At 50.0% G+C, this 19,050-nt stretch overlaps 1 protein-coding gene across 2 annotated transcripts in view; it reads left to right on the top strand.

Moving 5' to 3' along the window:
- LOC148454624 (integrin alpha-L-like) overlaps window positions 1–19,050 on the top strand; it is a 110,308-nt gene that overhangs the window by 43,107 nt on the left and 48,151 nt on the right. For both annotated transcript variants that reach the window (XM_088460689.1, XM_088460690.1), the window contains exons 7-10: window positions 744–874; window positions 7,461–7,606; window positions 15,919–16,063; window positions 18,184–18,334. In XM_088460689.1, the coding sequence (XP_088316815.1) occupies window positions 744–874; window positions 7,461–7,606; window positions 15,919–16,063; window positions 18,184–18,334 (573 nt within the window). The remainder of the gene's footprint in view (window positions 1–743; window positions 875–7,460; window positions 7,607–15,918; window positions 16,064–18,183; window positions 18,335–19,050) is intronic.

Genomic DNA, 19,050 nt, shown 5'->3' with positions numbered 1-19,050 from the left:
AGATTTAACTGCGCTTAAAGATTGCCCAATTTAAATGATAATAAACGAAATATTGGAATATTTAAAACAAATGCCATCGGTGAAAGTCTGATATCCCACAATAATAAGTTCTTCCTCTAGTGCTAACCAGGTGACCCAGTCAGGGGGCTGTGACCGGCCCATCGGGGGCAGCTGAGCCCATATTCCCTTACGGGATTTCTTGGTGAAGACCACCGGCGGAGTAAGACTTCACGCCCCTGCTCTGGGTCTTCATCAACACCTTGGGGCTAGGTTTAGTATCCTCTCGTCATTCTCCTCCGTGATTCCAGCTTCTCACATGAGCCCAGCACAGGGTCTGAGACACAATCACAACAAATCCTGACACCTTTGACGGATGAACGCTCTGCAGAATTAATCCTGCAGCATTTGTAGTGCGTCCAAGATGGCCGCCTCCTATGTAATATTGTAATATGTTGTCTTTCCCGCAGATGAAGAGTCTTTCTGGACAAAAGTGCTATATAAATAAACATGATCATTATTATTAGAGCTGCAAGGAATCGGCGTCATGATGGCGTTCTGTATATGTCTAATAATTACATTTATTTGCTAACTAAATGGAAGGAGGGAATTTGCCCCTAAGTGTTACTCTTAAGTTCAGCTTCATAGATATGGGACTTCATCTCCCCCTATTTACCGATACCCGGAATCATTGCATCATTACCAGATCACCCTGTAGCCGTCCTGATGCTCTTCTCTCTCCGCAGATTGCCAGAAAGCCACCGTGGACTTGTGCTTTCTGTTTGAAGGCTCCAGCAGTCTGGGGAATTTTGAGTTAAATTCCATAAAGAAATTTTTGAACAGTGCCATCCAGAACCTGAAGAACACCAGCGTGCATGTAAGAAGGGTGTAACGCTGCACATGGGGGGCATAGTGCATGTAAGAGGGGTGTAACGCTGCACATGGGGGGCATAGTGCATGTAAGAGGGGTGTAACGCTGCACATGGGGGGCATAGTGCATGTAAGAGGGGTGTAACGCTGCACATGGGGGGCATAGTGCATGTAAGAGGGGTGTAACGCTGCACACGGGGGGCATAGTGTATGTAAGAGGGGTGTAACGCTGCACATGGGGGGCATAGTGTATGTAAGAGGGGTGTAACGCTGCACATGGGGGGCATAGTGCATGTAAGAGGGGTGTAACGCTGCACATGGGGGGCATAGTGCATGTAAGAGGGGTGTAACGCTGCACATGGGGGGCATAGTGCAGCTAAGAGGGGTGTAACGCTGCACATGGGGGGCATAGTGCCTGTAAGAGGGGTATAACGCTGCACATGGGGGGCATAGTGAATGTAAGAGGGGTGTAACGCTGCACATGGGGGGCATAGTGAATGTAAGAGGGGTGTAACGCTGCACATGGGGGGCATAGTGCATGCAAGAGGGGTGTAACGCTGCACATGGGGGGCATAGTGCATGTAAGAGGGGTGTAACGCTGCACACGGGGGGCATAGTGTATGTAAGAGGGGTGTAACGCTGCACATGGGGGGCATAGTGTATGTAAGAGGGGTGTAACGCTGCACATGGGGGGCATAGTGCATGTAAGAGGGGTGTAACGCTGCACATGGGGGGCATAGTGCATGTAAGAGGGGTGTAACGCTGCACATGGGGGGCATAGTGCAGGTAAGAGGGGTGTAATGCTGCACATGGGGGGCATAGTGCCTGTAAGAGGGGTATAACGCTGCACATGGGGGGCATAGTGAATGTAAGAGGGGTGTAACGCTGCACATGGGGGCATAGTGTATGTAAGAGGGGTGTAACGCTGCACATGGGGGGCATAGTGTATGTAAGAGGGGTGTAACGCTGCACATGGGGGGCATAGTGTATGTAAGAGGGGTATAACGCTGCACATGGGGGGCATAGTGCATGTAAGAGGGGTGTAATGCTGCACATGGGGGGCATAGTGTATGTAAGAGGGGTGTAACGCTGCACATGGGGGGCATAGTGCATGTAAGAGGGGTGTAACGCTGCACATGGGGGCATAGTGTATGTAAGAGGGGTGTAACGCTGCACATGGGGGGCATAGTGTATGTAAGAGGGGTGTAACGCTGCACATGGGGGGCATAGTGTATGTAAGAGGGGTATAACGCTGCACATGGGGGGCATAGTGCATGTAAGAGGGGTGTAATGCTGCACATGGGGGGCATAGTGCATGTAAGAGGGGTGCAACGCTGCACATGGGGGGCATAGTGCATGTAAGAGGGGTGCAACGCTGCACATGGGGGGGGCATAGTGCATGTAAGAGGGGTGTAACGCTGCACACGGGGGGCATAGTGCATGTAAGAGGGGTGTAACGCTGCACACGGGGGGCATAGTGTATGTAAGAGGGGTGTAACGCTGCACACGGGGGGCATAGTGTATGTAAGAGGGGTGTAACGCTGCACATGGGGGGCATAGTGCATGTAAGAGGGGTGTAATGCTGCACATGGGGGCATAGTGCTTGTAAGAGGGGTGTAACGCTGCACATGGGGGGCATAGTGTGGGGGGCATAGTGCATGTAAGAGGGGTGTAACGCTGCACATGGGGGGCATAGTGCATTTAGGAGGGGTGTAACGCTGCACATGGGGGGCATAGTGCATGTAAGAGGGGTGTAACGCTGCACATGGGGGGCATAGTGCATGTAAGAGGGGTGTAACGCTGCACATGGGGGGCATAGTGTATGTAAGAGGGGTGTAACGCTGCACATGGGGGGCATAGTGAATGTAAGAGGGGTGTAACGCTGCACATGGGGGGCATAGTGAATGTAAGAGGGGTGTAACGCTGCACATGGGGGGCATAGTGCATGTAAGAGGGGTGTAACGCTGCACACGGGGGGCATAGTGAATGTAAGAGGGGTGTAACGCTGCACACGGGGGGCATAGTGCATGTAAGAGGGGTGTAACGCTGCACACGGGGGGCATAGTGTATGTAAGAGGGGTGTAACGCTGCACATGGGGGGCATAGTGTATGTAAGAGGGGTGTAACGCTGCACATGGGGGGCATAGTGAATGTAAGAGGGGTATAACGCTGCACATGGGGGGCATAGTGCATGTAAGAGGGTTGTAACGCTGCACATGGGGGGCATAGTGTATGTAAGAGGGGTGTAACTCTGCACATGGGGGCATAGTGTATGTAAGAGGGGTGTAACGCTGCACATGGGGGGCATAGTGTATGTAAGAGGGGTGTAACGCTGCACATGGGGGGCATAGTGCATGTAAGAGGGCTGTAACGCTGCACATGGGGGGCATCGTGCCTGTAAGAGGGCTGTAACGCTGCACATGGGGGGCATCGTGCCTGTAAGAGGGGTGTAACGCTGCACATGGGGGGCATAGTGCATGTAAGAGGGGTGTATCGCTGCACATGGGGGGCATAGTGTATGTAAGAGGGGTGTAACGCTGCACATGGGGGGCATAGTGCATGTAAGAGGGGTGTAACGCTGCACACGGGGGGCATAGTGCATGTAAGAGGGGTGTAATGCTGCACTTGGGGGGGCATAGTGCATGTAAGAGGGGTGTAACACTGCACATGGGGGTCATAGTGCATGTAAGAGGGGTGTAACGCTGCACATGGGGGGCATAGTGCATGTAAGAGGGGTGTAACGCTGCACATGGGAAGCATAGTGCATGCAAGAGGGGTGTAACGCTGCACATGGGGGGCATAGTGCATGTAAGAGGGGTGTAACGCTGCACATGGGGGGCATAGTGTATGTAAGAGGGGTGTAACGCTGCACATGGGGGGCATAGTGTATGTAAGAGGGGTGTAACGCTGCACATGGGGGGCATAGTGTATGTAAGAGGGGTGTAACGCTGCACATGGTGACTCGCCCCTTTACCATGCAGTAATGCCTATTTAGTGGTCACAGGGAATTGTCTGAGATATGTTCTGCTCCGCATCGTATGTATGTTCTGAGTGACACGTATGCTTCCCGGGATGTATGTGCAGGACACGTAACATCACTAGATGAAGACGCATATGAAGATGCATCAGAATCCAGCCCTTAATGTACTGTGTACATAACTCATTCTTCCCGTCCTTCTCTACTATTGCTTACCCAACGCCTCTCCTCATCTGGTGCCGCATTAGAATATGCACTTTTCTCGTATATATGATAATGAAGATGCGCAGTATTTATTTATTGTTTATGCCACAGATTTAGTCACCGGTCTTTGCCATAAATTGCAGACTCCAAATGCAATCCCCAAATTTCCTGCTAGACATTGCTTGGACTCCTGGTTTGGTGACAGCTTGCTACTCCACTCCCCACTATTTCCACCACCTGCTGCCCTCCAACAGCCCCTCTCTTTCCAGTATCTCCACCCTCTTTCTATCCATTAGCCCCACTCTCCATGATCTCCACCCTCAGCCATTATCTAACATCTTCACTCTCCAGTATCTCTTCTCTCATTCCATCCAATAGCCCCACTCTCCAGTATCTCCTTTCCTTTCATCCAACAGCCCCACTCTCCAGTATCTCCTCTCCTTCCATCCAGCAGCCCCACTCTCCAGTATCTCCTCCCTCTTTCAATCCAACAGCCCCACTCTCCAGTATCTCCTCTCCTTCCATCCAATAGCCCCACTCTCCAGTATCTCCTCTCTCCTTTCATCCAATAGTCCCACTCTCCAGTATCTCCTCCCTCCTTCCATCCAATAACCCCACTCTCCAGTATCTCCTCCCTCCTTCCATCCAACAGCCCCACTCTCCAGTATCTCCTCTCCTGCCATCCAACATCCCCTCTCTCCAGTATCTCCTCCCTCTGCCACTATCTAGCATCTTTACTCTCCAATATCTCCTCCCTCCTTCCATCCATTAGCCCCACTCCAGTATCTCCTCTCCTTCCATCCCTCTGCCCCACTCTCCAATATCTCCTCTCCTTCTATCCAATAGCCCCACTCTCCAGTATCTCCTCTCCTTCCATCCAACAGCCCCACTCTCCAGTATCCCCTCCCTCTTCCCATCCAACAGCCCGACTCTCCAGTATCTCCTCTCCTTCCATCCAATAGCCCCACTCTCCGGTATCTCCTCTCTCCTTCCATCCAACAGCCCCACTCTCCAGTATCTCCTCCCTCTGCCACTATCTAGCATCTTTACTCTCCAATATCTCCTCACTCCTTCCATCCAATAGCCCAACTCTTCAGTATCTCCTCTCCTTCCATCCAACAGCCCCACTCTCCAGTATCTCCTCTCTCCTTCCATCCAACAGCCCCACTCTCCAGTATCTCCTCCCTCTGCCACTATCTAGCATCTTTACTCTCCAATATCTCCTCCATCCTTCCATCCAATAGCCCCACTCTCCAGTATCTCCTCTCCTTCCATCCAACAGCCCCACTCTCCAGTATCTCCTCTCTCCTTCCATCCAACAGCCCCACTCTCCAGTATCTCCTCTCTCCTTCCTTCCAACAACCCCACTCTCCAGTATCACCTCCCTCTGCCACTATCTAGCATCTTTACTCTCCAGTATATCCTCCCTCCTTCCATCCAATAGCCCCACTCCAGTATCTCCTCTCCTTCCATCCCTCTGCCCCACTCTCCAGTATCTCCCCTTTCTATCAACATCTTTACTCTCCAGTATCTCCTCCCTTTTTCCATCCCACTGCCCCACTCTCCAGTATCTCCTCCCTCTGCCACTGTCTAACATCTTTACTCTTCAATATCTCCTCCCATCCAACAGCCCCACTCTCCAGTATCTCCTCTCTCCTTCCATCCAATAGCCCAACTCTCCAGTATCTGCTTCCATCCATCAGCCCCACTCTCCAGTATCTCCTCTCATCCAACAGCCCCACTCTCCAGTATCTCCTCTCTCCTTCCATCCAATATCCCAACTCTCCAGTATCTTCTCTCTCCTTCCATCCATCAGCCCCACTCTCCAGTATCTCCTCCCATCCAACAGCCCCACTCTCCAGTATCTCCTCTCTTCTTCCATCCAATAGCCCCTCTCCAGTATCTCCTCTCTCCTTCCATCCAACTGCCCCACTCTCCAATATCTCCTCTCTCTGCCACTATCTAGCATCTTTACTCTCCAATATCTCCTCCCTCCTTCCATCCAATAGCCCCACTCTCCAGTATCTCCTCCCTTTTTCCATCCAACTGCCCCACTCTCCAGTATCTCCTCCCTCTGCCACTATCTAACATCTTTATTCTCCAGTATCTCCTCTCTCCTTCCATCCAACAACCCCACTCTCCAGTATCTCCTCTCTCCTTCCATCCATCATCCCCACTCTCCAGTATCTCCTCCCTCCTTCCATCCAATAGCCCAACTCTCCAGTATCTCCTCTCTCCTTCCATCCAACAGCCCCACTCTCCAGTATCTCCTCCCTCTTTCCATCCAACAGCCCCACTCTCCAGTATCTCCTTTCCTTCCATCCAACAGCCCCTCTCTCCAGTATCTCCTCTCTCCTGCCATCCAACAGCCCCACTCTCCAGTATCTCCTCTCTCCTTCCATCCAACAGCCCCACTCTCCAGTATCTCCTCTCTCCTTCCTTCCAACAGCCCCATTCTCCAGTATCTCCCCTTTCTATCAACATCTTTACTCTCCAGTATCTCCTCCCTTTTTCCATCCCACTGCCCCACTCTCCAGTATCTCCTGCCTCTGCCACTATCTAACATCTTTACTCTCCAGTATCTCCTCTCTACTCCCATCCAACAGCCCCAATCTCAAGAGAGCAGATAGGGGCGGCCAGGTGGAGGGGGAGTCGGCCAGGGAGCAGATAGGGGCGGCCAGGTGGAGGGAGAGTCGGCCAGGGAGCAGATAGGAGCGGTTAGGGGCGGCCAGGGAGCAGATAGAGGCAGCCAGCTGGAGTGGGAGTCGGCCAGGGAGCGAATAGGAGCGGCCAGAGAGCAGATAGGGGCGGCTAGGTGGAGTGGGAGTCGGCCAGGAGGAGGGGGAGTCGGCCAGAGAGCAGATAGAGGCAGCCAGGTGGAGTGGGAGTCGGCCAGGAGGAGGGGGATTTGGCCAGGGAGCAGATAAGGGCGGCCAGGTGGAGGGGGAGTCGGTCAGAGAGCAGATAGGAGCGGATAGGGGCGGCCAGGGAGCAGATAGAGGCAGCCAGGTGGAGGGCGAGTCGGCCAAGGAGCGAATAGGAGCGGCCAGAGAGCAGATAGGGGCGGCCAGGTGGAGGGGGAGTCGGTCAGAGAGCAGATAGGGTCTGCCCGGAGGAGGGTGAGTTGGCCAGGGAGCAGATAGGGGCGGTCAGGTGGAGAGGGAGTTGGCCAGGGAGCAGATAGGGGCAGCCAGGGGGAGTTGGTCAGGAGATGCCAGGGATACTACAAGTGATGTGATGTGTCCTGGGCCATGGCACATATTGCACCACCCTAATTACAGCCTGGCCTCTTTGTTTGGAGGTCCTGGGACCGCAGCCCCCTTCAATCTGGCTCTGTGTACACTCCCAGCCACTGCCCACCACACTAATCATTTCATATCCAGTAACCAGTCGCCATTCTCTCCCCCCACAGTTTGCTGTTGTTCAGTTTTCGCACATAATGAAAACCGAGTTTAACTTCAACAACTATCAGCAATCCGGGAGCCTCACAGATACTATTGATGGAATGACGCTGTTAGGAGGCTCCACTTATACATATACAGGCATCAAATACACACTGTGAGTATACATGTCATGTACATAGGCTGACAGCCGGCACATGCTATAGCTAACTATCCAGATGAGGGGACTCCAGCAGCACAGAGGTTATCAGGAGATGAGTGATGTGTTAGTGAGGACAGGGCTGCATGTGACAGGGGCAGTGACAGGATGTGAGGAGGGGAATGGAGGCAGCAGGAAGTCACAGACTGAGAGTCATATAGTGGGAGGAGCAGGGTCCCCAGCAGCACAGAGTATATCAGGAGATGAGTGATGTGTCAGTAAGGACAGGGCTGCATGTGACAGGGGCAGTGACAGGATGTGAGGAGGGGAATGGAGGCAGCAGGAAGTCACAGACTGAGAGTTATATAGTGGGAGGACCAGGGTCCCCAGCAGCACAGAGTATATCAGGAGATGAGTGATGTGTCAGTAAGGACAGGGCTGCATGTGACAGGGGCAGTGACAGGATGTGAGGAGGGGAATGGGGGCAGCAGGAAGTCACAGACTGAGAGTTATATAGTGGGAGGAGCAGGGTCCCCAGCAGCACAGAGTATATCAGGAGATGAGTGATGTGTCAGTAAGGACAGGGCTGCATGTGACAGGGGCAGTGACAGGATGTGAGGAGGGGAATGGAGGCAGCAGGAAGTCACAGACTGAGAGTTATATAGTGGGAGGAGCAGGGTCCCCAGCAGCACAGAGTATATCAGGAGATGAGTGATGTGCCAGTGAGGACAGGGCTGTATGTGACAGGGGCAGTGACATGATGTGAGGAGGGGAATGGAGGCAGCAGGAAGCCACAGACTGAGAGTTATATAGTGGGAGGAGCAGGGTCCCCAGCAGCACAGAGTATATCAGAAGATGTGTGATGTGTCAGTGAGGACAGGGCTGCATGTGACATGATGTGAGGAGGGGAATGGAGGCAGCAGGAAGTTCCAGACTGAGAGTTATATAGTGGGAGGAGCAGGGTCCCCAGCAGCACAGAGTATATCAGGAGATGAGTGATGTGTTAGTGACGACAGGGCTGCATGTGACAGGGGCAGTGACATTATGTGAGGAGGGGAATGGAGGCAGCAGGAAGTCACAGACTGAGAGTTATATAGTGGGAGGAGCAGGGTCCCCAGCAGCACAGAGTATATCAGGAGATGAGTGATGTGTCAGTGAGGACAGGGCTGCATGTGACAGGGGCAGTGACAGGATGTGAGGAGGGGAATGGGGACAGCAGGAAGCCACAGACTGAGAGTTATGTAGTGGAAGGAGCAGGGTCCCCAGCAGCACAGAGTATATCAGGAGATGAGTGATGTGTCAGTAGGGACAGGGCTGCATGTGACAGGGGCAGTGAAATGATGTGAGGAGGGGAATGGAGGCAGCAGGAAGCCACAGACTGAGAGTTATACTCTATGCTGCTGGGGACCCTGGTCCTCCCAGTATATATCAGGAGATGGGTGATGAGTTAGTGAGGACTGTCATACTGATGCAGGATATCTCGGTAATACAGCAGTTTGTGCCACATTCGGTGGAATATCTCTGTGGCCAGAGACCGGCCCCACGTGTATAATGGCAACTGCGGCACTGAAGGGGTTAACCCCGTGCTGCGGCGCCATTTTTAAAAGGACAAAAGACGCAAGATGCCCATTGTAAATGTGTACTCTGCGCTAGGTGCTGAGTGTTAATAAGTGTGCTTTTAATGTTTTATATGCCGCGGCCTGGACTTGCTGCACTGGGGAAGTGTAGGTAGAGTGTGTCATGGCCGCTGGGAGCCACTGTGACCAGCGCTGAAACAGTTACAGTCCCAGTGAGGACACAGTGTAAAAGCACACTGCACATGGTTTATAATAAACTGTATTAAAGTCTATATGTATTGCTGTAATGCACTGTAGCTGATCTGCAATGCATTAGTGCATGAAGCAACGTATATTTAATAGGCTATGCACTTATAGGAATATGGTTCAAGAGTATATTATTGTATTGGGGATTTCCCTCCTGACATAGGAAGTGATATGTTAATTATCCTGACCTTTGGTAGTGGTCAAACCCTTTGTGTAACAAAGCTTTCTTTGTAGTGCATTCCAGATTAGACCTGGCTGGAAGGTGTGAAGAGAGTCAATGGCCAAATCTCCTTTCGATATGTCCCTGAGACTGTCTCTTGTGTGTCTGCAATTCGTGTAATAGGTCCCTGAGACTGTCTCTTGTGTGTCTGCACTTCCTGTGATAGGTCCCTGAGACTGTCTCTTGTGTGTGTGCACTTCCTGTGATATGTCCCTGAGACTGTCTCTTGTGTGTCTGCGCTTCCTGTGGTATGTCCCTGAGACTGTCTCTTGTGTGTCTGCACTTCCTGTGATATGTCCCTGAGACTGTCTCTTGTGTGTCTGCACTTCCTGTGATAGGTTCCAGAGACTGTCTATTGTGTGTCTGCACTTCCTGTGATATGTCCCTGAGACTGTCTCCTGTGTGTCTGCACTTCCTGTGATATGTCCCTGAGACTGTCTCTTGTGTGTCTGCGCTTCCTGTGATATGTCCCTGAGACTGTCTCTTGTGTGTCTGCGCTTCGTGTAATAGGTCCCTGAGACTGTCTCTTGTGTGTCTGCACTTCCTGTGATAGGTCCCTGAGACTGTCTCTTGTGTGTGTGCACTTCCTGTGATATGTCCCTGAGACTGTCTCTTGTGTGTCTGCGCTTCCTGTGGTATGTCCCTGAGACTGTCTCTTGTGTGTCTGCACTTCCTGTGATATGTCCCTGAGACTGTCTCCTGTGTGTCTGCACTTCCTGTGATATGTCCCTGAGACTGTCTCTTGTGTGTCTGCGCTTCCTGTGATATGTCCCTGAGACTGTCTCTTGTGTGTCTGCACTTCCTGTGATATGTCCCTGAGACTGTCTCTTGTGTGTCTGCACTTCCTGTGATATGTCCCTGAGACTGTCTCTTGTGTGTCTGCACTTCCTGTGATATGTCCCTGAGACTGTCTCTTGTGTGTCTGCACTTCCTGTGATATGTCCCTGAGACTGTCTCTTGTGTGTCTACACTTCCTGGGATATGTCCCTGAGACTGTCTCTTGTGTGTCTGCACTTCCTGTGATATGTCCCTGTGACTGTCTCTTGTGTGTGTGCACTTCCTGGGATATGTCCCTGAGACTGTCTCCTGTGAGTCTGCGCTTCCTGTGATGTGTCCCTGAGACTGTCTCTTGTGTGTCTGCACTTCCTGTGATCTGTCCCTGAGACTGTCTCTTGTGTGTCTGCACTTCCTGTGATCTGTCCCTGAGACTGTCTCTTGTGTGTCTGCACTTCCTGTGATATCTCCCTGAGACTGTCTCTTGTGTGTCTGCGCTTCCTGTGATATGTCCCTGAGACTGTCTCCTGTGTGTCTGCACTTCCTGTGATATGTCCCTGAGACTGTCTCTTGTGTGTCTGCACTTCCTGTGATATGTCCCTGAGACTGTCTCTTGTGTGTCTGCACTTCCTGTGATATGTCCCTGAGACTGTCTCCTGTGCGCTTCCTGTGATATGTCCCTGAGACTGTCTCCTGTGTGTCTGCGCTTCCTCTGATATGTCCCTGAGACTGTCTCCTGTGTGTCTGCGCTTCCTGTGATATGTCCCTGAGACTGTCTCTTGTGTGTCTGCGCTTCCTGTGATATGTCCCTGAGACTGTCTCTTGTGTGTCTGCCCTTCCTGTGATATGTCCCTGAGACTGTCTCTTGTGTGTCTGCCCTTCCTGTGATATGTCCCTGAGACTGTCTCTTGTGTGTCTGCACTTCCTGTGATAGGTCCCTGAGACTGTCTCCTGTGTGTCTGCACTTCCTGTGATAGGTCCCTGAGACTGTCTCCTGTGTGTCTGCGCTTCCTGTGATAGGTCCCTGAGACTGTCTCCTGTGTGTCTGCGCTTCCTGTGAAAGGTCCCTGAGTCTGTCTCCTGTGTGTCTGCGCTTCCTGTGATAGGTCCCTGAGACTGTCTCCTGTGTGTCTGCGCTTCCTGTGATAGGACCCTGAGACTGTCTCCTGTGTGTCTGCGCTTCCTGTGATATGTCCCTGAGACTGTCTCTTGTGTGTCTGCGCTTCCTGTGATATGTCCCTGTGACTGTCTCGTGTGTCTGCGCTTCCTGTGATAGGTCCCTGAGACTGTCTCTTGTGTGTCTGCACTTCCTGTGATAGGTCCCTGAGACTGTCTCCTGTGCGCTTCCTGTGATAGGTCCCTGAGACTGTCTCCTGTGTGTCTGCACTTCCTGTGATATGTCCCTGAGACTGTCTCTTGTGTGTCTGCGCTTCCTGTGATATGTCCCTGAGACTGTCTCTTGTGTGTCTGCACTTCCTGTGATATGTCCCTGAGACTGTCTCTTGTGTGTCTGCACTTCCTGTGATAGGTCCCTGAGACTGTCCCTGTGATAGGTCCCTGAGACTGTCTCCTGTGTGTCTGCACTTCCTGTGATAGGTCCCTGAGACTGTCTCCTGTGTGTCTGCACTTCCTGTGATAGGTCCCTGAGACTGTCTCTTGTGTGTCTGCCCTTCCTGTGATATGTCCCTGAGACTGTCTCTTGTGTGTCTGCACTTCCTGTGATATGTCCCTGAGAATGTCTCCTGTGTGTCTGCTCTTCCTGTGATAGGTCCCTGAGACTGTCTCTTGTGTGTCTGCACTTCCTGTGATATGTCCCTGAGACTGTCTCCTGTGTGTCTGCGCTTCCTGTGATATGTCCCTGAGACTGTCTCTTGTGTGTCTGCTCTTCCTGTGATAGGTCCCTGAGACTGTCTCCTGTGTGTCTGCTCTTCCTGTGATATGTCCCTGAGACTGTCTCCTGTGTGTCTGCACTTCCTGTGATAGGTCCCTGAGACTGTCTCTTGTGTGTCTGCTCTTCCTGTGATATGTCCCTGAGACTGTCTCCTGTTTGTCTGCTCTTCCTGTGATATGTCCCTGAGACTGTCTCTTGTGTGTCTGCTCTTCCTGTGATATGTCCCTGAGACTGTCTCTTGTGTGTCTGCTCTTCCTGTAATATGTCCCTGAGACTGTCTCTTGTGTGTCTGCACTTCCTGTGATATGTCCCTGAGACTGTCTCTTGTGTGTCTGCTCTTCCTGTGATATGTCCCTGAGACTGTCTCCTGTGTGTCTGCGCTTCCTGTGATATGTCCCTGAGACTGTCTCTTGTGTGTCTGCTCTTCCTGTGATATGTCCCTGAGACTGTCTCCTGTGTGTCTGCGCTTCCTGTGATATGTCCCTGAGACTGTCTCCTGTGTGTCTGCGCTTCCTGTGATATGTCCCTGAGATTGTCTCTTGTGTGTCTGCGCTTCCTGTGATATGTCCCTGAGACTGTCTCTTGTGTGTCTGCACTTCCTGTGATATGTCCCGGAGACTGTCTCCTGTGTGTCTGCGCTTCCTGTGATATGTCCCTGAGATTGTCTCTTGTGTGTCTGCGCTTCCTGTGATATGTCCCTGAGACTGTCTCTTGTGTGTCTGCACTTCCTGTGATATGTCCCGGAGACTGTCTCCTGTGTGTCTGCGCTTCCTGTGATATGTCCCTGAGATTGTCTCTTGTGTGTCTGCGCTTCCTGTGATATGTCCCTGAGACTGTCTCTTGTGTGTCTGCACTTCCTGTGATATGTCCCGGAGACTGTCTCCTGTGTGTCTGCGCTTTCTGTGATATGTCCCTGAGATTGTCTCTTGTGTGTCTGCGCTTCCTGTGATATGTCCCTGAGACTGTCTCTTGTGTGTCTGCGCTTCCTGTGATAGGTCCCTGAGACTGTCTCTTGTGTGTCTGCACTTCCTGTGATATGTCCCTGAGATTGTCTCTTGTGTGTCTGCTCTTCCTGTGATATGTCCCTGAGACTGTCTCTTGTGTGTCTGCACTTCCTGTGATATGTCCCTGAGACTGTCTCTTGTGTGTCTGCACTTCCTGTGATATGTCCCTGAGATTGTCTCTTGTGTGTCTGCTCTTCCTGTGATATGTCCCTGAGACTGTCTCTTGTGTGTCTGCACTTCCTGTGATATGTCCCTGAGACTGTCTCTTGTGTGTCTGCACTTCCTGTGATATGTCCCTGAGACTGTCTCTTGTGTGTCTGCACTTCCTGTGATATGTCCCTGAGATTGTCTCTTGTGTGTCTGCTCTTCCTGTGATATGTCCCTGAGACTGTCTCTTGTGTGTCTGCACTTCCTGTGATATGTCCCGGAGACTGTCTCCTGTGTGTCTGCGCTTCCTGTGATATGTCCCTGAGATTGTCTCTTGTGTGTCTGCGCTTCCTGTGATATGTCCCTGAGACTGTCTCTTGTGTGTCTGCACTTCCTGTGATATGTCCCTGAGATTGTCTCTTGTGTGTCTGCTCTTCCTGTGATATGTCCCTGAGACTGTCTCTTGTGTGTCTGCACTTCCTGTGATATGTCCCTGAGACTGTCTCTTGTGTGTCTGCACTTCCTGTGATATGTCCCTGAGATTGTCTCTTGTGTGTCTGCTCTTCCTGTGATATGTCCCTGAGACTGTCTCTTGTGTGTCTGCTCTTCCTGTGATATGTCCCTGAGATTGTCTCCTGTGTGTCTGCTCTTCCTGTGATATGTCCCTGAGATTGTCTCCTGTGTGTCTGCTCTTCCTGTGATATGTCCCTGAGACTGTCTCTTGTGTGTCTGCACTTCTGGGGAAAAAAATGTTTGTTTTTCCTGATCCCCTGGATATTGCAGGAAGACTAAAGTGAATACTATTACTGGTTATTCTACATCGATATGTTGTCACTGTGATAAATGTATCAAAGGATGAATGTAATTTACCAGTTCCTGTGGGATGTTATATATATATATACACACATACACACACACATGTTAGGAGACAGTTATACTGTATACTCTATGCTAAATCAGTTTATGTTTAGGAAGTAACTGCTTTTAGGTGGTAGATTAGAAAGGAGGAAATTGGGTGACTCCTTTTGAAATGTAAAATGTTGTTAAATTATATTATGTGAGGAATCTGGTTGGTTGAGTGGAACCCAGGGCGGATTTACCCCCCTGTGATATTGTGTGTAAGAAAGATATAAAAAGAGCCCTGTATGTTGTACAACCCTGTTTATCCTTCGTGGAGAAGAACTGCTGATAAGAGTCCTGTACGCTGATTATTCCCCTTCATTCGGAAGGTTGAGTCTTTTTTAAGACTTTGAGCAAATAAACATCTTTTGCCTTTAAATTCGATTACATCTGTACCCTGTGACCGACAGAATTGCGCCCAAACGCTATTCCGTTCTCCTACTGTTCTGTTTGAACCGAGTGTCTCCAAAGCTCAAGCCCCCTGCCAGCTACCCAGCAGGAGCCTGGTCCATTGCGAGGGATCAGGTAGGAACAGCCAACACCAAATAGGAGGTGTGGCCGCAGCCGGTCGAAGCACACGCAGCAGAGCGTTTCCAGGCGCCGGCGGTAGGAGCCTAATTGTATGTAAGAAGCGGTTCCAAACGCCGATGGTAGAGTTTGGTGGTTGCAGCTTCAGTAAACGCCCACGGTGCAGTGGACAGGCGGTCACTGAGTGTGAGTGGGAGTCCATAAGCGCTAACCCCTGACGGTCTAGACGAAAGGCATCCGGTCACAATCTCTCAACTCCCGAAATCAGGACTAAACTCCCAATAGTGGGACATTGTGGCAGTCTGCTAAAATGATGACTGTCCTTCTGAAAGCAGGTAAGTGGGGATATATGATACTGGGTGACGGAGCGTGTCACACTCACCTGTATATGTAACTTCATATATCCTACATTTATACAGTATATAACCCATGTATAGGTTTCGCTCATGTACATGTATTTGTGCCTATAAATATCAGAGGCATTACTATTTTATATGACAAGGGGCCTGATTCACTATGGATTGAAACTGCGATAGTACGCTAATCCATTGCAATCGCTATGCCGCCGCAGCACTAAACAAGGACGCTCACTTAGCACACATCCGTAATGTTTAGCAAGACTGCAAAGCCATCGCAGCCTCGCGCACAAGCCCTGACCTTCCTCAGAAATGGCTGACTTCCACGCACGCTATGCGGCCTCAGGCGGCCTCGGCCATCGAAGTGCATAAATAATGCGTGCCCCTGCATTGAAACGCACTGGCACGTCTTTGTTCGTCTGACCCCCACCCGTTACCATCCGCAAATGATACTTCCTGTCAGTCACTCTGCAATGGGTCTGCGTAGTCACTGCGATCGCGATGGTTAGTTTGCGCACTGCGATGCATGCGCAATACACAACAATCGATGTCTTGCTGAATCAGGCCCAATGATTTCACACTGATGACACTTTTTTGAGGTTTCCATGTAAATATTATACGTGATTGAGAGCGTATTTCACACGTGCTGATATAACATTGGGGCACTAACACCTGTATTCTGTATAGGGATAATATATTCACCGAAAAAGCTGGATCTCGTCCCAAGGCTAAAAAAGTTCTGTTATTGCTGTTAACTGGGGAAGTTGATGACCAAGACAATGGCGCTGTAACACTTGCAGATAACTTAGGAGTGACACGCTACATCATTGGGGTAACTATTTCCCTCTGACATCATTGTGTGTTATCCTCTATGTATCACTGCAGAGTTACACCTATAACCTTTATAGGACAATTAATCAAATTAAATCACAGTATTTGATGTCTTTAATGAGGGTCCCAGTAATTGCTGATGACTTTGCCTCTGAGGAAGCTGTGATACACAGGGAAACGCGTTAGTCGCTGTCATATGATGCTATATTATTGCTGATGACTGCCTCTGAGGAAGCTGTGATACACAGGGAAACGTGCCGGGCGCTGTGTCACATGAGGCTTATTGCTGATGACTTTGCCTCTGAGGAAGCTGTGATACACAGGGAAACGCGCCGGTTGCTGTGTCACATGAGGCTTATTGCTGATGACTTTGCCTCTGAGGAAGCTGTGATACACAGGGAAACGCGCCGGATGCTGTGTCACTTGAGGCTTATTGCTGATGACTTTGCCTCTGAGGAAGCTGTGATACACAGGGAAACGCGTTAGTCGCTGTCATATGATGCTATATTATTGCTGATGACTGCCTCTGAGGAAGCTGTGATACACAGGGAAACGTGCCGGGTGCTGTGTCACATGAGGCTTATTGCTGATGACTGCCTCTTGAAGCTGTGATACACAGGGAAACGCGTTAGTTGCTGTGTCGCATGAGGCTTAGGTATTGCTGATGACTTTGCCTCTGAGGAAGCTGTGATACACAGGGAATTGCGCTAAGCGCTGTGTCACATGAGGCTTATTGCTGATGACTTTGCCTCTGAGGAAGCTGTGATACACAGTGAAACGTGCCGGGAGCTGTGTCGCATGAGGCTTAGGTATTGCTGATGACTTTGCCTCTGAGGAAGCTGTGATACACAGGGAATTGCGCTAAGCGCTGTGTCACATGAGGCTTATTGCTGATGACTTTGCCTCTGAGGAAGCTGTGATACACAGGGAAACGCGCCGGGCACTGTGTCACATGAGGCTTATTTTATTGCTGATGACTTTGCCTCTGAGGAAGCTGTGATACACAGGGAAACGCGCCGGTTGCTGTGTCACATGAGGCTTAGGTATTGCTGATGACTTTGCCTCTTGAAGCTGTGATACACAGGGAAACGCGTTAGTTGCTGTGTCGCATGAGGCTTAGGTATTGCTGATGACTTTGCCTCTGAGGAAGCTGTGATACACAGGGAAACGCGCCGGGCACTGTGTCACATGAGGCTTATTTTATTGCTGATGACTTTGCCTCTGAGGAAGCTGTGATACACAGGGAAACGCGCCGGGAGCTGTGTCGCATGAGGCTTAGGTATTGCTGATGACTTTGCCTCTGAGGCAGCTGTGATACACAGGGAAACGCGTCGGGCGCTGTGTCGCATGAGGCTTATTGCTGATGACTTGTCCTCTGAGGAAGCTGTGATACACAGGGAAACACACCGGGCACTGTGTCCCCAAACCACGTCCTCCTATAAGATCTGACAGCGGAGGATTACCATCCAGGAGGGACCGGCCGGCTGCAGGAAGATCATTATCCCCTGGTACCGCTACTCTCTTCCTATATGTGTGGTCACAGTGATTCATTCCTTTATCAGCATCACATTTATTACCCAGCAGCGACTTCTTATAGTATACTGGGACCCACATTACAGATATCACTATACAGTGTTTTACTTTTATCTAGTAGCCTGGTTTTTATATCTGCTTGTCTTACCATTTTAATGTATTATTATTACATGTTTTCTAATTAATTACTTGGGGTACCACTGCGCCCCCTCCGTTTTATAGCGCTGTTTCACCTTATACACTGTTTCCCATTTGCCATTTTCAGGAGAGACCATTGTCTGGTATTTAATCCATAAACCTTCATTCTAATTGAGTCAAAAATATGTTTATTATAATTTTACCATTATATTTCTTGGATTTTATATATTAGATTTTAATTAAGTGATACTTTATGTTCCTCCCATTCTGCCCACGTCCAGGTGACTCTAAACAGCATCACTATATTTTCTTTAATTAAATAAATTCTATCCTCAGAATATAATGAAGCTTCTGTTTCTGAACATTAGCAAAGTAATGACTGACTTGCTGTACAGCTGTCTGAGCTTCGCTGATTTTCCTTCAGTGACTTTATTCCCTTTTTTTGTACAGGTAGGAAAAAACTATGGGAAGCCAGAAGGTGAGAAAATAATAACAGACCTAGCATCTAAACCCACTAACAAATACAGGACGGTGCTGAACAATGCTGAGGAACTGGAAAACTTATTTGAGGGCATACAACAGAAGATCCTTGCGATAGAGGGTGAGGTTCGGCAGGTGGATATGTGACAGGGATTTTCCATAGGAGATGTCTTGTGGCCCTTTGCTACTGGTGAATATAATGGGGCAAAGATATCCCATTCTATGACTATTAAGGAAATAGTTATCTGAATGGGTTTTCCATCACAGTGACGTATAGGCCTTGTGTAAGGAGATGTGTGATCACTAGATGATAGAGATGGATGTGTCAGTGAGGTGTACGCCCTGTGTAAGGAGATGTGTGATCACTAGATGATAGAGATGGATGTGTCAGTGAGTTGTAGGCCCTGTGTAAGAAGATGTGTGATTACTAGATGATAGAAATGGATGTGTCAGTGAGGTGTAAGGAGATGTGTGATCACTAGATGATAGAGATGGATATGTCAGTGAGGTGTAGGCCCTGTGTAAGGAGATGTGTGATCACTAGATGATAGAAATGGATGTGTCAGTGAGGTGTAAGGAGATGTGTGATCACTAGATGATAGAGATGGATGTGTCAGTGAGGAGTAAGGAGATGTGTGATTACTAGATGATAGAGATGGATGTCAGTGAGGTGTAAGGAGAGGTGTGATACCTAGATGATAGTGATGGATGTGTCAGTGAGGTGTAAGGAGAGGTGTGATCACTAGATGATAGAGATGGATGTGTCAGTGAGGTGTAAGCCCTGTGTAAGGAGATGTGTGATCACTAGATGATAGAGGTGGATGTGTCAGTGACGTA

Source organism: Taudactylus pleione, unplaced genomic scaffold (assembly GCF_031769625.1).
Source record: "Taudactylus pleione unplaced genomic scaffold, aTauple2 ptg000971l, whole genome shotgun sequence".
Lineage (NCBI taxonomy): Eukaryota > Metazoa > Chordata > Amphibia > Anura > Myobatrachidae > Taudactylus > Taudactylus pleione.
This window is presented reverse-complemented; position numbering and strand designations above follow the sequence as displayed.